We start from the raw sequence: 18147 nt of genomic DNA on the forward strand, positions 1-18147 counted from the left end.
AGAGCCAGGCGTCTGCAGCGTGGCTCATCTGACACCTTCCAACAAAAAGTGGCCCACAGATCTGAGAGTCTCCAGCGTGACAGTTCTGCAGCTTTGCTGCTGTGGCAAGTGAGCTCATTTTAAGGAAAAAAACTGGTAAGTAAAACTCCAGGCCCAGGTGGAGGTGGTGGCATGCGCACACCCGGGCACGTCCCCGTCGCGGAGACCTGCTGGAGCTCACAGTGCCCACAGTGCATCGAGTGACGCTCCTGCTGAGTCGTGCTGTGGCTCCCGCCGCCTCCGGATTAAAGATCAGAGTCTTCACCCTGGCACGCCTGCTTCGCCCGACCTGGACCAAACCTACTTCTTGGCTTCGTCTCCCGATTCTCCCCCTCCCTCCCCAGGATACAAATCCCCTGAAACCCTACTGACGCAGACTCCTCAGCTCGTTCCCACACTGTCCCTTCTCTCCCAGCAACACCTGCTCAAAACTCGCCGCCACTCCCCACACCCCAGTCCCACGTCTCACTTGGCTTGACTTAGTCCCTCTGCCAGAAATACCTTGGTGTGGTAGTGACCCTGGGCCCTGTGGACCTCGTCCACTGACCTCTGATAAAACGGCCTCTGCCGAGGAAGTGACCTGGGAAACGCACTGGCGCAGCTGACGCTCACCCCTGCCCCCGTCCCTCCTGCCCAGACCCTGCTGCGCCTGCTTGAGCCCTGTCTCCTCCGCCTCTCTGGGGAGACACTGGACTCGCTCCCCCACATCCCGTGGTCATGTGGACTCAGAACCAGTGCTCTTAACACCCGGAGCTGCCTCCCTTGCCAGGAGCGTCCCAGTGAGGACTCAGTGCCCAGAGGGCAGGCTGGGGTCTGGGCTCAACTTGGAGCCAGGACGGACACTCACCGGGAGGAGCTCACACACGGGTCTGTTTCTGCTGCTGCTTGTGGCCCACAGGCTCGTCTCATTGCCACCAGGGAGCCCAGGGGCTGGGAAAGGCATCAGCGGCTACAGAGGAGACAGGTCTTCATTAGGCCAGGGGACCTGCGACCTGCGAGGGCCAAGTGAAGCAGGCCCAAGACAATCATGGGCACCACAGGTGGCCTGAAGCCACATGCCAGACTCAGCCCCAAGTTCCAAGAGCAGCTGCGCCCCACCCTCCACAGCAACCACCTGGGTCGCAGTGCAGAGAGGGCTGGCGAGAGAAGGGTACAGAGAAAATCACTGGTGCATCAGAGGCGGGGAGGAGGACCGGCGCATCCCATGAGCTCCCTTCTGCAGTGACCCCGAGGGAGATGCCTGGGCGCTCACTCCCACACCACTGCTCTAGTGTCAGGCACGGGGTGGAGGAGGCCTCGGCTCTAGGAGAAAGGGCTGGGCCATGCTCCCCGCAGCAGCCTGCAAGAGCTGAGGGCACTGAGTCCCAGAGATGGCCAGACAGGACCTCCTCCAGCAGGAAGAGGGACGGACGTCAGACACTTGGTGGCTCAAGCATCATGTCTTCATCTAGCCAGCCATAAAAGTACCCTGGGCGCCCCGAGTTCTGGTTGGACCAGAGTGAGGAGCTCTAAGCCCAGGACCTCACAGGGCCATCGACTGAGCTCTGGAGGAGTTAAATCAGATGCAGCCATGAAGGCAACCCACTGTAGGATTCCAGAATCCAGACGTGCCCGGGGTCCAGGAAAGATCCTCCACCCAGGAAGCATACCTCAGGCACCCTGGGGTCCCTTCCAGGGCCTGCCTCCCCGACCCACACTGACCAAGTTGATGATGGCAATGGTGAGCAGGCTGCCAATGGTCAGCACGGCCAGGGACAGCCTCAGCAGAGGCTGTGTCTCCACCCTCTTGGAGATGGCCTGGAGTGTCCCCCGGGCTGGGCAGCACCTCTGTGGACACAAGGGGTCAAGTCACCCAGAGTCAGCAGCTGGAACAGGAGGGACAGGCCACCTGAGGGGAGCTGTAGATAGCCACTAGCAGGTCAGGGGAGGCAAAAGCCTCGGGAGGACTCTAGGACATTCAGCAAGTTGTCCTTGAGGTAGAAGCAGCCACCCAGCCCCTGAACACAGCGAGGGACTCAGACCAACAAAGCTCTCCAGGATGGGTTTCTGGGAGGGTCCCAGGCAGAGAGGGAGGGAGGGAAGGGTCACAGGGACCAAGTGCTCACAGCACTGCAGCTCAGGGGCCTCAGCCACTCACCGAGAACTCAGTGGCAAAGCACAGGCCCAGCACCAGCCCCAGCAGGCAGGCCACCAGCCCAAAGGACACACCCAGAGTTGCCATCCTAGATGGGAGGAAAAAACCTACGTGTCAGGGGTCTTGTGCCCAGGACCCCTCCCATGGCCCCAGTCCTCCAGCTAACAGTCACCTGCCCCTCCCCAACTGCCACTGTACACTCAGCAAGGGGGATCCTTGAAAACTGTGGTCCAAATGCCCCACTAATAAAACGCAAGGCCTGGCCAAAACATGAAGATCCAGGTCAACGACATGTCCTCCTTTGGGCCAAGTATGCAAGAAACAGTGATTTTGTGAACCTTGGAACTCGTGTCTAGCCCATAAAAACGATAGAAAAGCATTCCCTATTTTGTCCTTATACATCCCAAACCTCAATTTCAGTCCATCCTTTGGCCTAACTGCCCTTCTAGAAAATACTAGTGGCTGACCTTTGACCTCTTCCATCCGACCTCAAATCCCTCTTTCTTGACCCCCGCCAGCAGGGGCCCAGAGCTAGAAGCCCAAGTCTCAGGGACTCCTGATCCTAGCTGGGTGTCATTAACCCTCTGGGTCTCATTCTCTGGATCTCATTCTCCCTCCTCTGAGAGGGGATGACATTACCTCTGGTTTTCAGGATCAGTCCTTGAAGGACTCCCAGCACTAAAATGCCTGCGTGGCACACAGATAACACGTGACTTAGAAGGCAAGAGGCATTAGGGAGTGGGGAGCCCTGTGACAGGGGCACATTCAGTTGACAGTCAGGGTTGGTAAGGTCAGATGTGGGGCCACACCCTGGGCTCATCTTCTGGGATTCAGGGTCTGTGGCTGCTTCCAGCCCCATTCTGAGGTTCCTGGAAGGTGTCCCTTTTAGGTCCTGCCAAGATTGCCACCCCTCCAGCAGGACCCAGTGGGCTTGGCCATCTGCCCCCACTCAGACTGACCTGGGCATCACCAAGACATGGATGAGCAAGATGCAGACGAAGACAAGGCTGGCGCAGGCGAAGTCATGGCGGGCCCGGGGGATGGGTGCCAGGCGGTACTGAGGGTGACAAGACCGTGAGGGGTGGCGGCCTGTAGGGCCCCAGTGCCTCCCAGTCCAGACTGACCTTAAGAAAGTGCCTCGCACCCCTCCCTGAGTTCCAAGTGACATGACATTTGATAACTATTTGCCGCTGGCATTTTGTGGTTTCTGTCTCCCTGTCACCCTGCCACCCTGCCAATCAGGGCTTCTGTCTCAGAACTCATGGCCCCACCGGCAGGAACCAAGCCTGTATGTTACCCTGCACTCAAGGAGTAAGGCGGGGCCTGAGCCCCTGAGCAGCAGGTGGGGGACCCTGTGCTCCCCCTCTGCACAGGCACTACTGCCTGATCACAGCCGGGCAGGGCTCCGCAGCAGGGGCGGGGAAAAGGCTCAGGGGGAGGGGCCCCAGCCGGCCGAAGCCCCTCCCTCCCCTCCAGCCCTCCACCTTAGGGAGCCCCGGGGAAGGTAGGCCCCTCTCCGTCAATCCAGGCCACTGAGGGTGTGACCCCCCTCCTACGGTCACACCCGAGGCTAAGGACAGGCTCTGGAACCTCTGAGACTTCTATGAAATGGGGAGCGGCCCCACCTGGGAGAGAATTAAATTACATGACGACTTGTGTGCCCAGGACCTGCCAGAGCCCAGAGCTCTCCACGACCACACGTCACCACTGGACAGAAAGCGTGTTGCCGCCGCCGGACTGGAGAACCCGCGGGCCCCACCCACCCGAGGCTGCATCTGGGTGGGTTTTCTGAGGGACGCTCATGGCAGCCAGAGCCACTCGCTGGCCCACCACAGCCGAGCTTCTGCCCTTGAGGGGCAAAAGTTTTCGACGCCAAAGGGCAAATCCTTGGGGGGGCGGGGGGTCTCAGGTCAGGGAGTGAGGCAGGTAGGAAAGAGAAACAGCCCCAAGTCGGGGCTGTCCTGGGCCCTGTCCCACCCCCAGCCAGCTGTGGGCATTCCCATGCCCTCCCCACACCAGATCTTTTGGGAGTATTGGCTGCCCTGTGGCTTGTGCCCCTGCCCCAGGCCTGGACGACCCTGTTCCTCTGGGGTGGTGGCTGCCCAGGGGCCCTCACCTCACGCTCAAAGCCCTTCTCCAGGAAGATGGACCCAAAGGTGTAGAAATCATCAGACTTGGAGCAGCAGGGCCTGTGGGTGGCAGCGTAGAGTGGAGGCCTGGATGAGGGGAGGCCACAGCAGGAGAGGGAAGGCACTGCCCGGGCCCACGGCTGGGCTAGGCCTCCCGGCACAAGGATATGAGGCAGGCCTGCCCATGAGGGGGACCCCATTCGATGGGTGAGGGGTGGGGAGGCACAGGTCTGGGGGCTTCACCTGGTGGAGCTGAGCCCCTCGATGGCCGACAGCATCTCATCATCATACGAGTCGTCTTCCGACCGCCCCTTGGGGGACGCGCTCCTGGAATCAGACACCCCAGCTGCATCATCCCAGGGACCTGCACCCACCAGCCCAGAGGAGGAGTGTGGGTGAGCCACGTCACCAAGGGATCACCAGGTGTCTAATGGGGTCCCCACGCTCCATGTGGGAGGATAAAGGGATAGTGAGTTCCCCTAAGGCCCACAGAGGGCAGGTGAAGGTCCAGCATCACCCAACTGACCAGCAGCCCAGCAAGAAGTGGAGCACAGAGCCCCAGGGCCACCTCTGCTACTCAAAGCCCAGCGCTGGACGGCTCCTCCCCTCCCAGAAACCCCACGGACCCAGCACGGGGTGGGTACCCAGCAGGCGCTCAGTCATGGCCCTTCAGAAGAGCCAGGGACCCAGAAGTGCTAGAATACTTTGACCCGGCCTCCACGGAGGGCCTGGGTTGGGCACAAGTTGGTGAGGGCCACCTGCCTAGAGGAGGTGACTGTGGCGAGCGGGGGCAGCACACATACCTGTCGGGGAGCCGGTGGCGCCGCAGAGGAATGGCCTGCAAGGGAAGGGAGAGCGGAGACGGTGCTTCCCAGCACCCGGGCCTGCCGCTCCTCCGGGCTGGGTTCACTTCCAGCTCGGGGCAAGGTGTCACAGGGGTGGGGCTGGTCGTCCCAGCTGCAGGCATCTTGAATTCAGTCTGGGGAACCCCAAGGACAGGCATACCCCCGGCCCTTCTGGAGTAGCCTCTAAGTGCCTGCGCTCCCCCACAGACCCAGGAGGAGGAAGGCAGGGCAGAGACCGTGCCCATTTTACAGCTGGAAAAGTGAGGCTTGGAGAGATGGACCCCTTCAGCATCTGCTCCCCTGGACCCTGACCCCACCTCTCTGGATGGGAGGGACCTACCTTGGGTCTCCGCCCATTGGGGACGGGGGTCTCACTACTGCTCACACTCTCGCGTTGGCTGAGGTGCGCAAAGGGCCGCGCAGCCCCCCAGGACTCCAGGTAGCGGGTCATGCGCACCGAAGCCCGCATCTTCAAGGCCGCGTCCCCCCTGGGCTTGGGGAGGTGTTGGCTGGGAGCTGGCGGCTGCTGGCTCTGCGGGCAGACAGAGAGAGGGCCTGTCCCCCTGCTCCCCTCCCAGTGCCCTGCTCCAGCTCTCCAGAAGGGTGACCCTGCTTGGAGGTGGGCTGATCTGTCAAGAAGGGGAAATGACAAAACAGTTCCTCGGCCTGCGCTGCCCTCGGGGTCAGGCTGTCCCGGGGGCTGGCTGACAGGCCAGGCTGCAGGGGCCCCAGCTCCGCTCCTGTCCCAGGCCAGGAAAAAGCTGGTGGTCACACGCCCAGTGCCCAGCCCCTGCGCCCCTCCACAGGGAAAGAAAGGGTAAGGTCCTCATCCTCAGGCCCACATGCCACTCGAGGCTCTTTGGGACAGATGGTCCCTGGGCCTGAACTCCCACTGCCCCTCCCAGGGAGGCGGCACCGGCGCAGCAGGCACCCTGCCTTGCCCACCCACATGTGGTCAGCACACGGTCCTTCCTTCCCGAGAGGAGCAGCAGGAGCCAGAGGAGGCTGGCTGGCACCCTGAGGCTTGGCCAGCGAGGTGCCAGCCTCCCCAGGGCGGCCTTCCCAGGGAGTTCCCCTGGCATGGCCCCCAACCGCAGCCTGGGGCCATCACCTGCCACGTGCCCGCCAGGGCTAGCACCACGCCAGGGACCCAGTGGCTTAGCCAGGCCCTGACGCGGGGTCAGTCCTGCCTCTTCCCCCGGTGCCACTGGGCCACCGCTCTCCCCATTCAAAGAGCCCACTGGGACCTCCCCCAACTGGGACAGCCAGGTAAGGCTGGAAAAGAAGAAGGGGAGAGAAAGAGAAAGATCCCCCAGGGTCACTAGAGACAAGCTTGGGCCACCTTCCGAGAGTCCCCTCACCCCACCCCAAACATTCCAAACATTCTCCTGCCCTCCAGGAGCCCTGTCCCCAGGGCCCCTGCCAATACCCACAGGAAGGAGCACCTACAACCGCAAACACTCGCTAAGCCACAAGTGGCAGCTTTCCTGGAAACTTCTAGCCTCCTTTTGGGATAGAAACACTCTCACGCCCGGAGGCCAGCTGTCTGCCCGCCTGGAAGAAAGAGGCGGGAGGCGGAACTCAGCAAGGGTTCCAGGGTCCCGGGAGGCACCAAGCCCTAGTAAGCAGAATGCACTGGTCTCGGGTGGGGACAATTCTGTCATTCCTTCCACTGTTGACAGTCCTGCCTACACAGCACCCAGCCATTCCAGTTCAAGGTCGCCAACTTCTCCTAGAGTGAAAATAATAAAAGTAAATGTCCACTAAAGACCATCAGCTCCGAGTCAAAATGTGCCTATTCAGAACAGTGTGGGAATTGTAGGAGCCCACAGAAGGCACCTGTGGGCAGCCCAGCCAGGCCACCACTGGGCCACACACCCCTCCAGGCCTCAGACGCTGGAGCCGACAAACGAGCCCCGTGTCCACCAAAGGGAGCTGCATCTGGACAGCGGATGGAGCGCCGCCGTGCGGGTACTGGGAACTGAGCCGGGGCCGCGTGCATGCTGGGAAAGTGCTCTACCACCGAGCTGCAGCCCGGCCCTCTTCGCCCATTTGGGGACAAGGTTTACTAGTTGTCCAGACTAGCCTTGAATCTGCCAACCTCCTGCCTCCGTCTCTGGAGTACCTGGGACTCCGGTACGCACTGCCACACCTGGCACGCCTTCTCAATTTTCAGCCACGTGAATGAATAAAATTAAAGATGGAAAGAAGGCAGAGTGGCCAATCCCACAGGCCGCCATTCGCACCGCGCGACAGTCTGACCAGGCTGCCCACAGACTCACTTGCTCCCTCTGCAGCCCTGTGGCGGTGGGTTTTGGAGCTGTGTCTGCAGCTCCCTTGGGGTAGGGGCTCGGCTTCATTCATTCTGAAGCCACCTAAGCACCTGCTCTGTGCTGGGCGCTGTCTGGGCCCAGGGCTGCAGGGCTGGAGAGGGGACCTGTCAGCAGGTACTCAAGAGGAGGACTCACGAGGGTGAGGACAACTGGGCAGGGCCCCGGGGGCAGAGGAGGAGTGAGGAGGGACTCAGAGCGCTTTCCCGGATTTCCACGCGAATGCGATGTGGCAGCAGCCAGGGGACATCAGCAAGGTGAAGCCAGCAGGGGGCCCTGGGAGGGGCTGAGTCAGGCAGAAGATGCTGGGTGCACCCTGGCTGTCCCCAGGCAAAGCCGAGACCAGAGTGCCAGGGGCTGGAGAGAGCCCACCGTGGCTGGCATTCTTGAGCAAGCCCCAAGAAAGATTCACCTTGGGCCACCAGGCGAGCGGCCTCCCTCAAGCAGAAGAAAATGACCTGTGTTCAGGGCGGGCAGCCAACGGGCCAGGGAGGCCCCGTCTGCTGACCTCACCTGCCCCACCATGGAGAGCAGCGTGGGGCAAGCTGGGCCCAGGAGGAGGGTGGCCGGCAGCAGCCAGCCAGGGGCAGGCACAGCTCAGTCCCCAGGCTGCCCTGGTGGCCCCCTGCTCTCCTGAGTCTCAGCCAAAGCACGCTTTTCTCAAAGCGTGTCTTTTGGAATCGGGGAGCGTGTCACCTCAGGAAAATGAGCTACGAGCAGCTACTACTTATAAATGGTTCACGACGTCCCACGACAGGGTGAGGGTCTCACTTGGCATAGCCCCTGCCCTAGGGAGGGAGGCACTGTCCCTGTCCCCATTTCACAGCAAAGAGCCCTGAGGTGCAGAGTTGTTACCTGGTGCCCAGAATGTGCCCAGTGACGGGGTACTCGCCCCCAGCCCGGGCTGGTCTTGAAAAGAGCCCTCCCTCCGTGCGTGTCCACCCACAGGGTGGACCAGCCAGCCAGCCTCCCCTCATCTTGAGGCCTCGGAGCCCCCGTACCCGGGGGTCAATGACGAGGTAGGTGCGGATGTTCATCTCTTTCAGGTAAGGGTCTCGCTGCTGCCCCTGTCCGTCCTCCACCTCATACGCCTTGTCCAGGTGATTCAACGTGGCCTCCGTGATGTGCACCCGCCTGGGAGAGACCCAAGTCTGACGACGCGAAGAGGGCCGGCGCCCACCCGAGAGGCACAGCAGGCAAGACGGGCCCTGGACCAGCTCCCCTGCGGCCAGGGCGCTGACTCCACCCGCTGCCTCCACGCCTGCCCCACCCTGATCCCCGGCCCAGGGTCAGCCCTGGCCTCTGTCCCTGCCCCAGTGACCTCACCCAGGGACTCCAGCTGCCTCCATCCTGTTGGCCAGGGACACGTCATGGGACCACACGTCGTACTGCCACTTGCGCAGTCCAATGACCCCACACAGCACGTTCCCCGAATGTATGCCCACACGCATGCTGATGTCCACGCCCGTGGCCTCCCGCACCTGCCTGGGACAGAGCAGCCCAGTCACTCCACTCCAGCAAGGACTGTGGGGAGCATCCCAAGCCCTGGGTAGGCGGGAGGTCCTAGGGACAGGGAAGGTGCGGAAATGGGATGGGCTGGCCCCGCCTCCTAGGGAGGTATGGCGGACATGGCCATCCCCAAGGGCTGGGCAGGAGAAATTCCAACGTTCTGGTCACTGTGGCTCATGCTGATGGGCCCACCTTCCATCCCTGGGTGTCCCCTGGCTGCCAGCCCAGCTGAGTCTGAAAAGGCTGTGGGGGTGGACAGAGGGGGCTCAGGACCTCCCGACACCCAGCACAGACAAGGGGCGTGAGGTCAGCCCTCAGGCCTATTGTATCCCCCAATCTCAGGGAGACAGCAGCCCCGGACCACTTGGTATGAGGAGCTTCATGTTGGAGCTCCCTGGGGCCCGGGGTTCCCTAAACATGAGCAAGGCCTTGCATCCCTTTGACAAGCGGGTGAGGAACAGGGAACAGCTGGTACCATTTGTCCACCAACAGGTCTGGGGACAGGCCCAGCCTGCCAAGGGCACAGGCAGAGGGAGCAGAGGGGGACCCCCCACGTGGTACGGGCAGGACCAGCCCACAGGCACACAGGTGGAGAAACAGCTTCAGGCACAGCTACAACCAAGATCTGACTCTGTCCAGAGACTGTCCTGTGGCAACAGTCGTTCTGGGTGAGACTCCAGGAAGAAGCAGCCACTGGGGTGGCCCTGACACCTGGGAGCCCAGGCGGCCTGGCCCCACCCCAACACTGGGCAGTTCGCCAAGCCCACCTGGCCTCCACCTGCTCGCCCACCCTGCAGGGTCTTCCCAGAGAGCCACGCAGGGAGCTGGAGGTGAAGGCCGAGCCCAGGAGGCCCTGGTCTCCCTGCAGCCTGAGGGTGGCTCCCCAACTCCAGGACCTTCCCAGGGGGCAGGGAGCAGATGGAGCCTTGGGGTCGGAACCTAACTCTGGAAGGTCCTCCTGCCGTCGCTGAGACTGTCCTTGGAGAGACAGGGCCCGCTGCCTAGTTCTCATATTGCCTGGCTCTGAGCCTCTGAGAGCCGAGACTCAGCCGTGAGCCGGCCAAGAGGGAGCGAGGCAAGCAGCCAGGTCTGAACCCTCCGCCCGGGCCTGCTGAGCCGTCCAGGAAGCCAGCCCGCCCAGCCGGCCTCAGGTCCTCGTCTGAAGGCAGGACCCAGGCCCCGGCCTGCACCTACTTGATGGCCTCACAGATGTCCAGCCCCATCTTCACGCAGTTCCGGGCGTGGGTGGGAAGGGACACGGGCAGGCCCGACACACAGTAGTAGCAGTCGCCCAGGATCTTGATCCGCATGCACTCGTTGGCCTGCAAGGCGAGGAGAGGCTGGCTGGCGGGAGACCTGGGGCCGCACGGCCGCTCTTCCCTCCCAGCGCAGCCAGTTCCTTGCGGCCAGGGCTGCCTCCTGGGGTACCGGCACCAGGAGTTGCCTCTAATCCAGTCAAAGGACTGGGGACACACGCACTCACCAGGAGGAACCCCCAACCAAGCACGGGGAGAGAAAGCAAAGGTTAGTGAGGGCCTCTCGGGAGGGGCGGCCTTTGTTTCATTTGTCAATGCAATGTTTGAACACCTACTGTGTACCTGGCCCTGGGTCAGATGAACAAGAGATGTAGATGTCTGCAGCTGTGGCATCTGGGAGCACTGACACGGGGCTAGGCACATCTGCAGTGTGCCCAAGAGTGAGAAGAGCTAAGGGAAAAGTGAGGTGCAGGAGGAAGAAGTGCCCAGGAAGCCAGAGACCTTTGGAAGAACAGAGCATGTGAGAAAGACCCAGAGGAATGCAGCGAGAGAGCTGGACCAGGAGGAAGAACACTGTAGGCACGTGCAAAGGCCCTGAGGCCCGGAAGCCATCTGAGACACAACCAGGCAGCCAGCATAGCTGAGTGGAGTGAGTCAGGAAGGGGAAGAGGTAGCAGGTACCTCAAGTCAAGGGTTGGTGGGTTAAGCCAAGAGATCCCTGCTGCCAGGCTGTGGGGGGTGGGGACAGAGCAGAAAGGAAACGCAGGCTGGGATGGAGGCCAGAGGAGGGTGAGGCTGAGTCCTCATAGGAAATGCTCATGGAGAGCTGTCTCAGGGCCCACCTGAGGTCAGGCTTTGGCCAGCAGACCCCCAAAGCCCTCAGCAAGAGCAGCCACAGGTACCCCAACCTTGTGGGTGGGGTATGGAGGACTCTGGGGAAAGAGTCCCAGGCAGACTCTAGTCTTTGCCATGCATGGGACGCTCCAGGTAGGGGGTAGCCGGGGGCTGCTGTACGGACACCCCAAGTCCCTCCGCAGGCTTGCCAGCACCAGCCCTGTTCCTGGAACAGTGCCTGTCTCCAGGTCTGGTCCCTGTGCTGGGCCCAGCCTCCCTCCCCCACCCATCAGACCTGGGGGTGACCGTCCATGTCACCCCCCCAGCGCCCAGCATGGCCCAGCCATCCCTCGGCATTTCCCTGCATCTGGCTGGCCCTGAGGCAGTCCTTCACCAAGCCTCCTCCACCCCCACAGTTCCTGCTGGGCCCTGTCTCGGTGGCCAGAGAAGCCTGAGGACAGTGGCTTTGCAGGTGTCTGGAGCGCACAGGCTGGGGCCAGGCACCGCCCTGGACGCAGCCCTAGCTTTCGGGACTCAGGAGAAGCCACATGTCCCTGGCTGCTCCTCCCTGGGGGTGACACTTGGAAGCTGGGAGGCAGAGTCGCGAGGCCCTGGCTCTTGGGAGGAGCTAACGGCTCTGGAACCTGATCACTGATGGGAGAACTCGCTGGGATCACCCGCCACATCCACCAGAGACTGGCCCTCAGCTGGGAGGCCAGCACCTGCCAGAGCCTCCCTTTCCATACGAACAGGGGCAGGTCGGGCCCCCTCAGGAAGGGAAGGCTGGGTCAGCGGGGACGGGGCAGGGCCGTGGGCTTCTTGTCAGGGTGAGGCCAGCTGTGCCCAAGAGCCCAGCCCCCGGGGCGCGGCCTCACACATAGTGCCGCCCGGCCAGCTCCACCTGCTGGTCCGAGCTAGGCGGCTCCTGCAGGAACGCCCCAGGCCACTGGGACCCTCAGAGTCCTCATTCTATATGTGACGCCCCCCAGAGCACCCCTGGCCAGCCCAGGCCCACAGCAGTTGGCCGGCCTCTGCGACGGGGAGCTCACCCCTGCTCTGGGGAGGCAGGGCCCTCCCAGGACTGACAGCTCTCGCTGTGGCACATCCTCACCAGTCCGGGGCCAGAACTGGCTTCTCATCCGGGTCTGGCCATCGACTCCCCACAGTGACCTGAGAGGCTCTGAGAAGCCCGGTGGGCGTGGGCACCAGCATCGGGGCTTTAGGTTTCCAGTGGTTCGAATGTGCAGCCGGGACAGAGTCACACCTCGCACTGCCCTCCAGCCTCCACTCAGCGGCCTCCCATTCCAGGAAATCAGCCCTGACCTCCCGAGGCTGGGCCAGCTTCTCCCCGGGCTCCCCACCCTGCGCCCCTCTTCCAGTAGATCACAGGCAACTGCGAGGCAGGCCAGGCTCCCTGAGCTCAGGGCCTGCCATTCAGGTCCACTGGGCAAATTAATGGACATCTCTCCTGCCCAGTGCCCACCCCTGCCTGGCACTGGGCATGCCAAGCTGCACTCCTCACTCGGCCATCAGGTCCCTGCGTGTCTGACCTTGTGACTGTCCCCTGCATATCTGCTCCGCACACAGCCGTGTTCACTCCGCCCCAGGCTGCTGCACATGCCGCCCCCTGACTGGAACCCGGCTCCCTTTCTTTCTCAGGTCTCCTTTTTCGGTGTCTCAAACGTTCACGTGTAAGTGACCCCGGGGATCTTGTCAAAGCAGATTCTGGGTGAGGCCAGGCATTCTGCAGTCCTCCCAGCCTCCCAGGTGAGGCCAAAGCTGGTGGCCTTGGGCAGCAAGGATAAACCGTCTCCAGCACAGCGCTGCGCGCACAGCTTCCTGCCAGTGCAGGGGGGCAGCGCTAGACAGGCTCACCTTGGCAATCTGGTCGAACTTGCCGAAGAGCTCGTTCAGCACCACCACCAGCTCCTTGGGGGAGCAGTCGCTGGCCAGCCGCGTGAAGCCCACGATGTCCGCGTACAGGATGCTGGGGGCAGGCAGGGGGTCAGCGCCCAGCCCCGCAAGGCAGGCAGCAGAAGCACAGGGCGCCATCGGGGTCTCCGAGAGCCCACCGTGCGCCTCTGCCTCTCCTTGGCCTCCACAGGGACAGGAGAGACCCTCCCGGCCACAAGACCGATTGAAGTTCTAGCGGCTTTGTTACAGCAAAATGCAGCAAACTTGTGCCTGCAGGCTCGTCGCTGCGATGGCTGAAGGGCGTGCTGCCTACCGCTCAGGGGGCCCTTCTCCAGCTTTGAATCTGGACCCTGCCCTGGGCGAGACCACAGGAATACCCTCCCCGGTTGGATGCGGCTCCTCCACACGCAGCTCTTCACAAGACCTCGCCTCACCCAGCCCTGACGGGGTTCCCATTCCACAGAGCAGCAAACTGAGGCTCAGTCAGGACAGCTGTGGCTTCCCCCAGATCTCCCTGTGAGCTCCTGAGCAATCCACAGCCCAGACAGCTGGCAGTGGAGCAGAACGCTGGCACGCAGGGCCGAGCCCCGGGCAGGGGCCCAGGTGGAGTTGGCAGTGCCCACACCCACTCCCAACTCAGGTCAGTGCCCTCAAGGAAGATTCTGTGGCCCCTGAGGATCAGCCAAGGACAGGCACTGGGACTGGAGGGCTCTTGGTCACTGAGCCCTGGGGGGCTTCGCCTCCTTTGGGGTGGCCTGTGCCCTGTGGAGAGCCACCTGAAAGGACCCTTCCCTCCCAAGCCGTGCTCACTCAGGTTCTATGACTTCGGGAAGACTCTCCATCTTCCCCGACACCAGCTGAGTCTCCTGGGCAAGATCCCCCCACCTGCAGTCCCCGTGTGGGCTGGGGTCCGAGTTTCCCGACAGGACAGGGAGGCCACTGTGCAGAGGGCACAGCCCAGGGCCCGCCGCCCACCTGACGTTCTGGTGCCGCTTGACGTAGAGGTTGTGGAAGTTGTTGTCGGGCACGTAGCGACGGTCCCCGCGCTCCTTGAGCCGCTCGATGATGGCCAGCTTCATGCCCATGGAGATGTGGGCTGGCAGCACCGACAGCAGCAGGTTCTCCTGGGCACATGCGGGGCCAGTGGGGATGGGCAGGGTGGCATCAGGCCCCAGGCCTGGCCCAGCTGCCCACACCTCCCTCATTCTTGCCAGACTCAGGTCCAGCACCAACCCGGCCAGGCACCCGTCCTCCCACCTCCCAGTAGCTCCCTTGTGTGAGACCCAAGTGGACACAGCAGCTCAAGTGTCGGAAGCCTAACAGAGAGAGGAGGGGACTAGGGTGCCTTGGGGCAGGGGGCCCCTGGGAGATGGGAAGGGTTGACTGGGCAGAGGCCAGGCGGTAGCTCCCGAGGAAGGGGGTCCTCACCTGCTGGCGCTTTTCAATGCGCAGCTTCCGCCGGATCTGGATGCATTTGACCGTGTAGGTGAAGAGGTCCCGGGAAGCATCCTGCATCTGGTGCTTGTGGAAGGCGCCCGTGAAGTTCCCACACAGGAAGATGACGGCATTGGCCAGCAGCTGAGGGCCCCAGGGCAGGCACGGTGTTGGCTGGCTCGTCCACCCCCACCCCAGCCCAGGCCCCTGGGCCAGGGACCGTGGCCCCCCCTTTCACATTCCCTGACCCCCAATCCAGTCAGGTGAGCGCTCTTCCTGGGACAGGCAGGGAAACTGAGGCCCAGGCTGGGACTTGTCTAATGAGTCGCTGGGATCACAGTACCAGGATCTGGGCCCTCTCTGCCCCTGCTGGGCACGTGCTCTGTCTAGTAGTCCTTGGGCACCGGAGAGGAGGAAGCAGCCATCTCCCAGAGCCCAGGGCCCAAGGGCAGCAGCCACAGCAGTCACAGAAGGCAGAAAGCAGAGCACCCAGCTGGCTTCCCCGGGCTCTGGCCTCTACTCCATGTGGACACCCAGGCCAGTAAGGGGGACAAGACATCCCTAAGTCCCCACTGGTTGTAAATAAGAGGCTCGCTCAACACACAGAGCCAAGACAGCGGCCAGGGATCTTCCCCCAGCCCCATCAAGCTGGGGGCCCTTGGGGGAAGTGACTAAGATGTCACGGCAGCACCCTAGCCCAGAGGTAGGGCCTGGGGCCACAGGGACCCTCTAGGCCAGCAGTTAAGGCCGGCAGGACAGGGCTCTATCCAGGCAAGTGTCCGGGCAGCCATCCCTGGATAAGCATGACCCCAAGGCCTTGGGGTTCAGCTCCTCCCCACGGGGCCTTGGCCTCCCTGAGGCCCAAGCCACCCTCCCTCCCCAGCCCCCCTCTGCCCCTCACCTGCAGCCCCACCCAGACGCTGGGCGCTGTGAAGGCCCCCATCAGAGCGGCGAACACCAGGAGGTGGGAGACGGTGGAGACCAGCCCCACGGCCACGGCGCCCTGCATGCTGAAGGGCAGCAGCGTGTACACCACGAAGACGAGGAACAGGAAGAAGGGCACCTGGGGACAGGGCGATGAGCAGCCAGGCCCAGGCGGGGCTGACCGCGCAAGCCCCCAGCCCGGCCCGTGTCCTCTGCCTGGGCGGCCCCCTCCCGGCTCCCCTGTGGTGACTCGCAAGGTCCGGCCTGCACGGCTCTGCGGCCAAGGCTGAGCCTTCCTAGGAGTGAGACTCGGCGCCCCTATGACCTGGGGAGCCCCTGCCACGGGCCCTCCCCACAGGAATGTCGACACAGGAAGGTCCCGCTCACCGCCCGGCCCCCACCTGCACTGCGCTGACCCCTGCCGGCAGCCCCGGGGACAAGCCTCAGTCTATATGGTCTCCAGGGGCCTCGCCCCCGCCAGCCACAGGAGCCGTCACAGGCCCTGGTTGTACTGGACACCGTGTGCCACCCCTTGGCGACAGAGGCCATGCAGGCCCGGCAGAGGCTCGGGTCTGGGCTCTTCCAGCGGGGGTGGTGAACGGATGGGTGAGCAGCCTGGGAGCGGCTGCAGCCGTCCGTCCCCACCGGGGACAGCGTGGCCAGGAATGAGACAGCAGGGGAGAGCAGGGAGGAGACGATCGGGTCCTGGTATCCTGCTGGAGCCCCGGCCCGAGCCCAGCCCTTCCTGGCGTGAGAGCCAAGGTGCCCCTGCCTCCTGAGCTGGAGGGCTGTTGTCTCTACCACACAGCAGCCACCTGCAACGCCACAGCTGGGCATCCAGGTGGACACGCCTCGTCCCTCAGCCCCCTCCACAGGGAACTGAGGACAGAACCAGGCTGGGGCCCAACCGAAGGCTCAGAGTCACAGCCGGTGGAACGTAAAGGCCACGGCCAACGCGCCAAGCAGGCGCGTGCTCCAGAGGGGACCCGCCACCCAGCGAGGGCTGCAGGGAGCGTCCAGCCCCGGGACTCGGGGTCCCCGCCCTGTTACCTGTTCCCACGCACAGGCCGCCTTCTTCCAGGAGTCCACAACCAGCACGTAGCCCAGCGTCACCAGGCAGGCCCAGGCGAGCAGCGCCAGGGCCCTGAGCCACCGCCGGACGAGGCACTCGGTATACACCAGCACGTACAGAGCCACGAACACAGCCAAGGCCAGCGAGGCCGTGCCCAGGACAGCCTGGTGTCGGGAGGGCTCCTGGACAGAGGGAGAGGCACGTAAAGGCTCTGGCTTCCTCCCGCGGAGGGGCTCCTCCTCCAGGAAGCCCGCCCGACCTCACTGGGGGGCCCTCCATGTGGGGATGCGGCGCCCCGACACCTGGCTCTTCCCACCCCGCAGGCCTGGGTGTGTGCTGTCACCTCTGCTGGGACTGCCTTTCCTCAGTCATCTCCGGGCCCAAGCGTCCTCCTCCCCCAGGCCCTGGGAGGACAACACTCTCCACCCAACCCTCCTGCCAGACGGCCTCTGTCCTCCAGTCCACAGCACCCTGTGTGTACCTGAGGAAGACAGGTGTGACCACAGGAGCCCAGGCTCTTCCCCAGACAAAGCCTAGGTGTCACGGTTTGGCTCTGGAATGTCCCCCAAAGGCTGGTGTGTTGAAGGCTTGGTCCCCAGTGCAGCAGTGTTCAGAGGTGGGGCTTTGGGAAGCGATCGGATCAGGTGGGCTCTGAGCTCACTGATCGAGTGAACCATCGGTGCGTTCATGTGACCACATTATTGGGAGGAGGTAGAAACTGTAGTTGTCCTTCTCCCTACTTCCCAGCCACCAGGAGGTGACAGCTCTGCTCCACCCCACCCTTCTACCGTGATGCCCTGCTTTACCACAGACCAGTGGCAATGGAACCAGCTGGTCTTGGGCTGAAACCAAATGAATCTTTCCTCCTTTAAGTTGCTTTTCTCAGGTATTTTGTCACAGCAATGGAAATCTGACTCACACACTTGGAAAGTGCCTGGGAGGAGGGACATAGAACCTGACTCAATGCACAGTGGTTTGTGGATGAGAAAACAGGCATTCTGCACAGGCAGGTGCTACAGCAAAGGCACAGAGGGGGACAGGAGGGGCCTGGGAAGAATGCTGCATAGCTGGCACTGTGCCCAAGAGGTCCCCACCACAGACCCTAAGGTCCATGAGGGCAGAGGCCTAATGCTGTACAGTCAGCCCCCAATAGCTAACTGTCTAGGGAGTGGCAGGAAACAAGTGTCCTGCAGTTAAAAACATGAATAGGTCCAGCTGACAGAATACCCAAAGGGTTCCAGCCACCTTACACAGATTGACACCCTGTAGTCTCTGATGTCTTCTTCTAGAACATTCTAATTACATTTTTGTTCATTTAAAAAAAACCGGAAGCTGCAGGTCCTCAGTCACACCAGTTGGGTTTCAAGTGCTCAACAGCCGCACACAGCTAGTAGCTGTCTCCAGGCAAGCGCTCCGGTCAGAGATGACGTTGGTGGCGTCTGCCTGGAGAGCTGGGCTGAAGGATTCTGAGCCAGGCACGGTGGCACCCTCCATGCTGCCAGCTCCTCAGAAGGCTGAAGCAGGACAGTCACCAGTTCAAGGCCAACCTCAACAACCTAGCAAGACCCTATCTCAAAATGAAAAATAAAAAGGGCTGGGGGTGTAGCCCAGAGGTAGGGAAAAAGGGGGCAGGGGGAGAATACTAGACCAGAGCCAGGTCAGGGGATAATCAAAGACGTCTGCTGTGGCCGGGGACGTGCTACACAGGCCATCCCTGATCAGGTCCT

The 18147-nt window shown here is 62.6% G+C and overlaps 1 protein-coding gene across 10 annotated transcripts in view; it reads right to left on the minus strand.

Moving 5' to 3' along the window:
• The window catches only part of Adcy7 (adenylate cyclase 7), a 55267-nt gene that overhangs the window by 7401 nt on the left and 29719 nt on the right, over positions 1-18147 (minus strand). For 9 of the 10 annotated variants that reach the window (XM_047528573.1, XM_047528577.1, XM_047528568.1 and 6 more), the window contains 16 exons: positions 16399-16602; positions 15326-15487; positions 14419-14568; positions 13966-14114; positions 12952-13063; positions 10181-10308; positions 8804-8962; positions 8479-8611; positions 5488-5679; positions 5106-5140; positions 4546-4629; positions 4290-4362; positions 3133-3230; positions 2177-2261; positions 1741-1866; positions 887-988 (listed from right to left, as the gene is read on the minus strand). In XM_047528573.1, coding sequence (XP_047384529.1) covers positions 887-988; positions 1741-1866; positions 2177-2261; positions 3133-3230; positions 4290-4362; positions 4546-4629; positions 5106-5140; positions 5488-5679; positions 8479-8611; positions 8804-8962; positions 10181-10308; positions 12952-13063; positions 13966-14114; positions 14419-14568; positions 15326-15487; positions 16399-16602 — 1992 coding nt within the window. Of the gene's footprint in view, positions 1-886; positions 989-1740; positions 1867-2176; positions 2262-3132; positions 3231-4289; positions 4363-4545; positions 4630-5105; positions 5141-5487; positions 5680-8478; positions 8612-8803; positions 8963-10180; positions 10309-12951; positions 13064-13965; positions 14115-14418; positions 14569-15325; positions 15488-16398; positions 16603-18147 lie in introns of those variants that run through there. The other variant, XM_047528578.1, reaches the window with a different exon arrangement.

This window comes from Sciurus carolinensis, chromosome 16 (genome assembly GCF_902686445.1).
Source record: "Sciurus carolinensis chromosome 16, mSciCar1.2, whole genome shotgun sequence".
Classification (NCBI taxonomy): Eukaryota; Metazoa; Chordata; class Mammalia; order Rodentia; family Sciuridae; genus Sciurus; species Sciurus carolinensis.